Source organism: Chelmon rostratus, chromosome 23, assembly GCF_017976325.1.
Source record: "Chelmon rostratus isolate fCheRos1 chromosome 23, fCheRos1.pri, whole genome shotgun sequence".
Taxonomy (NCBI): Eukaryota; Metazoa; Chordata; class Actinopteri; order Chaetodontiformes; family Chaetodontidae; genus Chelmon; species Chelmon rostratus.
The window spans coordinates 9,761,230-9,771,038 of record NC_055680.1 but is presented as its reverse complement, the minus strand read 5'-3'; the positions used below and the strand labels follow the sequence as shown (position 1 = coordinate 9,771,038).

Below are 9,809 nucleotides of genomic sequence, written 5' to 3'. Positions count from 1 at the left end.
TCTAAGCTATAGCTTTACTCCGGAGAGCTACGTGCTGCAATGTAGTTAAAACACACGACAGGGCCATTAAACTAAGGCGGGGAACGTGAAGCCCTGATGGAAAGACAGACAGAAACTCACCGAGCAATATACTCCTCTCTTGACATTCCTTTTGACAATTACTTATGTAATACAATTGCTTGCCAGCTGATGGTGGGAAGCAATTTGACAGTTTTATCACAACTTTGACAAAAGTAATTTACTCGGCTCAGGCCTTCTGTGCTTGTGTGGGAAATAAATCATCCAAATAAAAAGAAATAAAGGGCACCCCACCAGGATTTGACAGTTCAATGTCTTCCAACCCCGGCACAAATGGTGCAGTCTTCACCTAGCATCATAAAAGTGTGAGTTACCAGGGCTGTGTGCTGTGATCCATCATCTGTCTGGGGGACACTCTGGTGGTCCATTGGTGTTCATAGGACAGCTGGGACTATAACCATGCAGCTGTTTAAAGCTTGGCTCCACAGAAAGCGTGATTATCTTAAAAAAAAACTGGATTTAGAATGGCTTTAGAGTTTATTTTTCACATTTAAAAACCTGCCTGTGTGTTCAGTGACACAGTAAGTTAGTAACTGTGTGCGTTCCACTGCAGTGCGCTGAGGTTTCATAATGTCTATTCTAGTGTTGTAACTCCCGATAGATGCGATGATGGGAAGTTTAACGTTGTGCGTGCTTGAAACTGTTTGTGTGGTTCTGTTTAGACAGTTGTTTTAATGCATTAATTGCATGGGACACTAGTTAGATTTAAATCACTCATATGGCTCATATGGCATCATTCCCAATAACTGTACATCCACATGATAAAGCATATTTTTCATGTTCTTTCATTAAAACTTGAACGGTTGCACAAGTTATTACTTCCATCCTTTAAGATTTATTTTAACTGGGCGTCGTGACATTGCATTTTTAAAAATAATGTGTATTTTATGTGATATGAAAGCTCTTCTTAGAGTTATTATAGTCAAATTAGCCTCAGCGTTTTGCATTATTAATGTGGAAAAGAAATATAATCTGATGCACCCGTAATTATCTCGGGGCGCTATCACTGTCAATTCTAAAAGGAGAGTTCAATCTTTGCATACTGTTGCAGATTAGAGTTGCAGTGTGCATACTCATTTCAGTGGGAATCAGTCATGTTTACTGATTGAAGATTAACCACAGATCACATGAACATTTAAAAGCCTCACAACATTATAGATTTACACAAAGCCTCCTCCATCAGTTGTAAAATAAATTCACTTCAGGCCATCCGCTAAAATATTTCTGTGAGAAAGCACCGATACCCCAAGGATTGAGCTTGTTGATCATGTTGCAGTTGCTGTCACGGTGGGAGCTATCTTTGATGTAATATTGTGATATTTTATTCGATTATGCTGATTTGATTGTGCGAGGTCATCCATCCCGCCTGGTGCCTCCGATATCCTTCAAAAACATTTTTGCTTTATTGGCCTGCTGGTCGACACAGTAGAATTTCAATGGTTGCTTGATGGTATTAATGCACCATTTAAATGCAGACCCCGAAGTTAGGGGGGGTTGAAACCCATGCGGAGAGAGCATGCATGGAATCTGAAAGTCAGATGTCAGAGGAGTCAGTGGAAGGAGGGTAGAATTTTCTCAAAATGCAGATACTACACTGGAGTGGAATATCAAATGTTCAGATCTCTTTCAGGGATTTTGTAGTGTGGCTAAAAAAAAAAAGGTGTGGGGGGTGTGCTCTTCTCTTTCAAATAGCACCAAACTCAGAATCACCCACTTCACATTTTTCAACAAGGGTTCAGGCAAGCTTATGCCACTTGGAGAAAAAAGCGAAGCGTTTATGCGCGCAAATGAAGTGAATAACTAACAGATGTTGCTGCACCTGAGACGAAACTACAACAGTCGTTCTTGTCGATTCGAGGGAACAGAAGGATCCATTTTTCAAAAACACCCACAGGGAGCTTTCAAATGACAGACAACATCGAGAACATCAGGGCAACCTCTCTGTTTGTATACGATCAACACATGTTTGGCATATACTGGAATGTCTACATTTTGTACAGTCTTCAAGATGACAGTCACGATTATACCAAAGCAACAGCAATTAGTATGAAAACAGAATTGGACATTTAATCGAAATAAACTGCATTTAGCACGAGACATCTCTTTTTCTGCTTTGTTAAGAAAAACGCTGTCTGAAACTTGAGGAAAATGAAATGTGTCCGCTGAGTCATTGCTTGGGGAAATCAATTCATTTAGTCATACAGAGGTGCTAAGTTATTTATTGCCTGTCAGCATGAGCTGTTAGTTCAATTTAATTTCTTGCTGCAGAAAGAACAGAGACGCTACAGAGGAAATTTGAAGAGATTTACTTTATTTATGCAAACAGGATGTGCGCTTTAAAAAAAATGACAACATTTTTCAATACTTTTTTTTCTGCAGTACCACAGTAACATCTAGAGTTTTAGGACGGACTGACAGTTTATCTTTCATACAAACATACTTGTGTTTCTGCTACTTTTATCATGTCCAGTGGCTACAAAGCACAAACGTGAATATTAACGCCCCCTGAATGTACTAAAACACACACGAGTGAAAGCACAAAAATTTGGTGAAAATGTGCTCCAGATAACGCTGATTGTCACGCAATGTAGGGCTGAGCCTGACAAGCTGGGTGACAACATCCGACCATCCATTTGTTAGCATCCAGATGAACTTTACTTCCCCTCATTGTGCGTACTAACATCGACGTGCCAAGGCGCAGCAGTTAGCACAGCTACAGCTAGCACATTAGCATTGTTGCTAGAGTTAGCATGTACAGTGGCAGGAAGAAGTTTGAAAAGCCCTGGTCAAAATTTCTGTGACTTGTTAAGTGAGTGGAAGTGGAACTGATCTCCAATAGGCTTAACATTAACGATTAAACATTCTTTAGCGATATCTTTTAGCAATATTAGTGCAATATTTTGGATTTGTACAATTTTAGATGGGAAAAAAGGAAATAAGCACCATACAAAGTTCTGGCAGCCCAAGAGATTTGAGCTCTCAGATAAATTTTACCAAGGTCTCTGACCTTAATCAGCTTGTTATGGCTATGGCTTGTTCACAGTCATCATTAGAAAAGGCCAGGTGATGCAAATTTAAAAGTTTTATAAGTACTGTGACTCCTCAAACCTTGTCCCAACAATCAGCAGCCATGAGCTCCTCTAAGCAGCTGTTAGCACTCAGAAAATTAGAAAATTAAAATAATTGATGCCCACAAAGCAGGAGAAGGCAAAAAAAAAAAAGAAAAAAGATAGCAGAGCATTTTCAGGTAGTTGTTTCCTCAGTTCGTAATGTAATTAAGAAATGTCAGTTAACAGGAACAACGGCGGTCAAGCCAAGGTCTGGAAGATCAAGAAAACTTTTAGCCGCACATTAGATTGCTAGAAAGGCAAATCAAAACCTCCGTTTGAGTACAGAAGACTGGAATGCTGGTGCACTGTCCACAACGGACGACCTCAAGAGGCACAAGCTCAATGTTTTGCCATGGCCCTTACACTCTCCCAACCCAAACATTATAGAAAGTCCATGGACAGACCTCAAAAGACTTTTGAAAGAAAAAATGTGCAAAAACATCCCAAACAAGAACTGAAAGACTCCCAAACAGCCTTCACAAGTTGTGATGGAGGCCAAACAGGGTGTTACTAAGTACTGACCATGCAGGATACCCAAACTTTTACTTTTGGCCGTTATCCATTTTTGTTATTTCAAAAACTGCAAAAGATAGAAATAAAGAAAGTGTTCTTATTTAAAAAAAAAATTAAAGAAATTGATCATCTTAAACTTTATGCTGTTTGGAAATCAGGTTACTTTGTACTTGCTTAGCCTTTCACACCAACAGAAATTTTGACCATGGACACCCAAACTTTTGCATGCACATGTCAACATTTAGCATGTTAGCATGTCAAGACCGCCACATTACTCAGCTTAAAGTACAGCTGAGACTGACTGGAAATGGGCCATCCATTTTTCATGCTGTTTTGTCATGAACTCAAGTGCAGGACAGGTGGATGTTTTACCTGTTTGTGTGATAAAAAACAATTGGGTCACATTATTTGTCCTCTCAGGACCTTGGAAGTTTGCCATGACCTTCTTACAGCCATCCAATCTGCAACCGTTGAGATATTTCATTCTTGACCAGTAGAATTGGACCAACAGATTCAAAGACCTTAAAAAAACACTGACATCCCCATGGCGAGAGCGAGCTGTTAAGAGTTGCTAAAACACACCTTTCTCATGAGACAGCATTCCCATAACGGAGCGCAATCCTAGAAAACTCTTGTGAGTGTAAGTACAATGAATGCACAATCTCTTTTTTTTTTAACTGGACTTTGCACAAAGCTATTCCACTCAACGTTGTAGGGATGCTATCTAGAAGCCTTGACTTTGCAGTAAAGCAATTGAAATTGATGAAGCTGTCTCCGAGGGAGAGAAAGTGCAGATAACTGGCATTTCCTGACACTTTATTTATCACACTACAAAGCGCACTCGCTTTCTACATCCAACGAACATGCAGAATGTAGCATATAAAGTCTCCCAGAACACTTATTACATGATTAAAGTACCTGGAGTCAGATCTCATTAAAGACAGAGGGATAGCATTGTGCTTTTTTTCTAAGAAGAATCTAATATCTTAAAGCTTTGACCAACCACAGGCTTGGTTTGAACACTGAGGAAATGGCTTGCTGTTAAACAGATGAACCAGTGGACACGAGAACTTTTTGCACAACCTTGTTTTTGACTTTCACAATAGCACCATTCATGGAAGCGTCGCACCTCGAAATCTTGACATGGTTCGTAAGGCTCATTTGAAAATCACAAAGTACTCCCTCAACAAAACAGTATCATCTCCCCTCCATCAATCCATTTTTCAGCCCACTCATTTTGCTTAAAAAGCCATTTATCTGCTCACACCAAATCATAATTGGCATTCTAATAGCAGTAAAATGACACCAATAAATACTCACCAATCATAGTCACCACGAGCACTTTAGAATTGTTACATCCCTTTTTACTAAAGTGGACATTTTCCTCTTCGAATCATCAATGAGTACAAAGATACCTGCACATGAATGCACAGAGAATGGCGCATTGAACACTCCCCACCCTCATACCTCCTATGAAATAACCCCTTTAAATGCAAATACCCAAGAGGCAACTGGCTTCTTATCGAACATGTCATTGTCTCCTTTGGGGTGGTGCGGCAGAGAGCTGTTTTGCTCTGCATCTGCATGTAATTGCACACGCATACACACACTGCAACCTTACAGTTTATAGGGGAACAAAGTGCCTTCAGAACAAATTAAAGCAAAAACAATACGAGGCTATAGCATGCTATTAATTCTAGCCACTACATAGGGGTCCAGAAAACAAAAAAAGAGAGAGATTTTTAAAGTTACTCTGGTGGATAATACAGGAAAGTTCTTTAACTTGATGTATAGTTGAGGACAGCTGGTCTAATTATCTTAAGATTTACTTCATTCATGAATTTGTCTGTCTTTTATCTGCAACGCCAGGGGCAGACATTTTTTTGTTCTCTTCGCCTAACTGATACCCATTTGATGTCAGTACGTGGTATTAATATGCATACTTCAGCCTGGCAAGTCAAACAGGTGTTCAGTTAAGAAATGTAGCAGCTGTGTCTACTGTTCATGGTACAACACTGCTGCCACCGACTTTGGTTTGCAAAGCTCGGCCTACATACTCAATAACATACCTTCTCACATCCTCCAGCACTGACACAAGAACCTCCCCCACAATTTTTAACCTAACTGCATTACTAAAAAACATCATTACCAAGAAAACTTGACTTTCATGCTTCCTTGACGATTTTGATTGTAATGTGAGCAAATAAATCATCCCTCGCTCTCCTCTGCACATATGAGACAGAGCACTGTGGATGTACTGTGGCAGACTAACACTGCCATCTAGTGACCAAAGACAAAAATACAGATACATACCATCAGTTAATCATCCCACAAGACATTCATTCAGACGGTGAAGGCCAGGCCTTATGCATTTAATTTTCACATTAAATAGTCTGTAATATCATTCCAATATGGAGTAAATACACAACAGGTTTGAACGGTCCCCTCAGAAAAATGAATCAGGGGTTAAAAAGAGAAAATCAGTGTTGTCAACTGTAGCATTCAACCACAAACAAAAAAGTTATTCATCTGTGAGTTGAATCATTTTAAGAGTCTAAACCATAACAAAAATAACAAACACAACATGCTAAACATTTTTTGTCATGCAAAGCTTTTTCCCATCGCTTGCTTTCATCAGGGCCTTGATGGCCCTCGCCCTCATTTCCAACTCCAGAAGCTCCAGCTGCTGAATCGACGGCTGACATACCGCAGGTGCACGACTTGAAACAGGTGCGCCTTGAACGGGTGAGCTACCATCTTTGGACACATCTTGGGGCACGCTCTGAACCTCCTCAGCGACCACTTTGCATGACGTGGACGACAACGCTAAAATCTCACTAACACTTTTGTCTATGTCGCTTTGGATGTCTTTCTTTGCTTCTGTGGGCTGAGAGCCTGTGAGGGGTTCAGGATTTGCTGGGTCAGGGTTTACAGCTGGGTCAGCGCCTTCCCTGCTGCCGTCAGCTACTTTCGCTGCCCCGCCCACAGCTTTAACAGTCTGCTCCTCTTTGGGTCCCTCAATGTCACTATCGTAAGTGTCTGCGTTTATGCTTAGGACGTCACTCTCCTCACTCGAACCACCACCCTCTGTAAAGAAAATTACACCAAGACATTTTTAAATGGAAAGCTGTCCTTTTAATTGTTTTTCTCTGTCTTTGAAGTCTTTGATTGAGTGCCTGTTGTGCACATTACATATGAATTACCTTGCTTGGGGTCCTCAGTTTTTCCAGTTTCTTTGAGGCAAGATGTAGAGTCCACATTATTGACTTGCCTTGATTTGGGGGAAAAATGAAATGAATACATAAAAGTATGAGAAAAGTATTTGAACACAAACTACTTTCATTCTGACTCACTGGCTTTCCAAGGTCTCTTCTGTCTCTTCATTGTCATTTCCAGATGTCAGTTCTTCCCCTAGACACAAACAACAGCTTTAGGTGAATGAACATGCTTGTTTGTAGTAACAGATTGTTTTCAGCACAGACCGTCCAGAAAGTGTGTAGATGTGGAAAATTTGCCGAGCCAGCCTGAAGTCTTACCTGCTAAGATCTGAGTCAGATTTTTCTCTGAGATCGGCTCCAGCTGCTCCCAGCACAGCTTTTTGATTTCCTCTAAACTACAGTCCTGTGAATGACAATGTGTTTAAATAGTATCTTTGACAGTGGGCTGCTTTAAGAGCCTCCCAAGCAATTTCTCTATTTCTCTATGTATGAGATATTCCTATCACTTTTTAATCCAAAATTTCATATATCCTTTCTAGAGTTGGCACAAACGTAGGTATGTTTTTAACTTTACTTTTCAAATTCACTATACAGCTCCATAGCTAGTTTACAGCTATAGATAAAAGTCTTAGACATAGTATGTAAAATAATAGTGACAGCGGCAAATTTATCTCTACAATAAAGCAATTTTCAAAGCGATCTGCTAAAGTAAACTGGATACGGATTACTTTCAATCAGTTGGAATGAAATGAAACATTATAAGCTTCATGTGCACCGTAACACAGTATATACCTACAAAAAGATGAGACAAACCTTTTCATGACATGATCGCTATTGATCAAGGCGTTGTCGCTTTTTCAGCCAAAGCTGTCGCTGATGGATTATAGCCAGTCAACAGTGCAAGGCATGGCCATATATGTTGGAAGACAACACTTGGCAATGCCCAAAATGTGGTCCATAAAACCACAAAGTAAAGTCAGTAAAATCGCAGCGTGGCAGCGAGACATTTGTTTAAGTTTGTGGTGAGCAGACATATTAAAAACAACATTTTAGGAAGTCCAAAGCTACACTGCAACTGTTGAGGCTGACAAATGCCCTTTGATCAACAGTTTTTACAGTAGTGTAAACTTTTGTTTTTTTATGAATGATAAACATTTCAAACATTGAGAAAATGTCATTTAAAACTGAAATTTACATTCAGCCTGATGTACTTCAGGCATACAAAGATTGTGAGTTTACAATTACATAACACTTAATTTTTATTTGACCCCATCATTACCTTGAGTTCATCGGGCAGCATTTTGCGAAGCTTCTTGTCACCCAGCACGTGGAGACACTGCTCCAGCATCTCCCGCTTGTCGGCAACATAAGCAGTGATGGGCTGGAATGGCAGGCTGAGGTCAAGTCCCCCGTCCTCGATGTCACTGCCAATCCTGTCCAGCTCTGGGTCAGCGAGTTCATCTTTAGAGTCCTGCTTTAGGAAACCAACATGTTATTGAGACACAGAGGCTGGAGGTCTTGAAAGGAACTGTAAAATGACGACAATACTGCAACATTAACTTCTAATTCAGTACTGAAGGTTTTAATAATTATGCAACGTTTGTGGTGCAACTTGAACATTAAATGATACAGGAAATGAACCAGTATGTAGATTTGTGATGATGCTTTTACATATTCATGTAAGGCATTATGTCATTCTAAAAACTCCTAAATTGATATGCATTAGAGGTTTGTGCTCTAGCTTTGAGTTATCTAGCAAAAACTAAGGTAGTATGGCAGATACACGAGCTCTGTTCCTTTCATGAACGCTCCAATGTTTAGTTTTTGTGGATCATATTAGAAAATTCAACTCCATTTTTGATACTGAAGTGTATTAGATTATTAGGTTAGAACATTTTGTCCACCCCATATCACACAATATAATTTATCAACTTAATAATGTAAATGATTTCTATTTTCAAATTTCGGTTTCATTGTCACATACATAGCATCTATACAATACTAGATGGTGATTCTGTTGTATTTTTTGTATTTTTAGTTAGATTTACAGCCTTGCAGTGCAATGAATCAGTGTTTATTGTAAGTCATTGCTGCCATCAATGCACACAGCCATCGATAATTCCGCATTGTTTGGGTCTGTGGAGCAGTAACATAACAGCAGCAGACACACTGCAGCCACACGTATAAACAAAACATAGCATTAGCATGAGGCTAGTTAGCGCATATCACTAGCTTGAATATCTCACCTCCAAGTTGGACTCCGTGCTTCTGCGTTTGCTGTTGTCGTGTCGCTCCTCGGACTGCGAGTGTTTCCTTTTCTTCTCAGCGCTACTTGATTTCTTTTTGAGCATTTTCGGAGAAAATGCGCCTTTCCTTCTCTCGAAAGCAAGTTTAGCCGTGAGCTCGCCCGCTGCAGTTGAACGTCGCGGGGAAAACATGTCATGAGGGAGCGACGACTTCTTCTTTCGCTGACGGCGAGAAACGCTTCGATTTGTTACTGCCACCTAGTGGCGTGGGGCGTCGCTGCTCGTCTTTCTTCTGACTCCAGTAGAATATGATGTAATTTGCAGCAACTTTGACGTGTTAATTAATGTCATTAATGAACGTTTTGTTTCCTTATTCATCCCACAGCTTGTTCCCTCAGTGCTGTTGTATCTTACTTCATCTTGTCTGCAGAATAACTGTTTTAAAGGTGTGTTTAAAATGTACTGCATTTCCAACCAGACTTATTATATGAGCATTGCAGCGCTTGACTATAATCATAATTAGTGAGTGTAAGCCACGTTTTAAGAAACAGGTCCTCTTTTAGCCACAGCGACAAAGAGATATCGTATTTCTGTGACTGCTAAAGCTGCACATCTGCCTGCATTTTGACTGAACCTTTCTCTCG

At 40.0% G+C, this 9,809-nt stretch overlaps 1 protein-coding gene across 2 annotated transcripts; it reads right to left on the bottom strand.

Annotated features, from left to right (window-relative positions):
- Positions 1–4,667: 4,667 nt before the first annotated feature.
- LOC121626700 (caspase activity and apoptosis inhibitor 1) lies at positions 4,668–9,336 on the bottom strand. 2 transcript variants are annotated; one of them, XM_041965351.1, is made up of 6 exons: positions 9,166–9,336; positions 8,199–8,390; positions 7,238–7,322; positions 7,055–7,112; positions 6,905–6,972; positions 4,668–6,788 (listed from the first exon to the last, which is right to left on the bottom strand). In XM_041965351.1, exons 1-6 carry the CDS (start codon positions 9,268–9,270, stop codon positions 6,289–6,291), a joined length of 1,008 nt encoding a protein of 335 aa, XP_041821285.1. In that variant the 5' UTR covers positions 9,271–9,336; the 3' UTR covers positions 4,668–6,288. The 2 variants fall into 2 exon arrangements, with proteins under 2 accessions (XP_041821285.1, XP_041821284.1); XM_041965350.1 differs by having other exon boundaries at positions 4,669–6,788; positions 8,199–8,393.
- Between the last annotated feature and the right edge of the window lie 473 nt (positions 9,337–9,809).

Coding starts and splice junctions, on each gene's coding strand:
- LOC121626700 (XM_041965350.1), bottom strand. CDS start 9,270: ATGCTCAAAAAGAAATCAAGTAGCGCTGAGAAGAAAAGGAAACACTCG. Junction 7,113..7,237: donor TCTGACTCAGATCTTAGCAG/GTAAGACTTCAG, acceptor GTTTGTGTCTAG/GGGAAGAACTGACATCTGGA. Junction 6,789..6,904: donor AACTGAGGACCCCAAGCAAG/GTAATTCATATG, acceptor TTTTCTTTACAG/AGGGTGGTGGTTCGAGTGAG.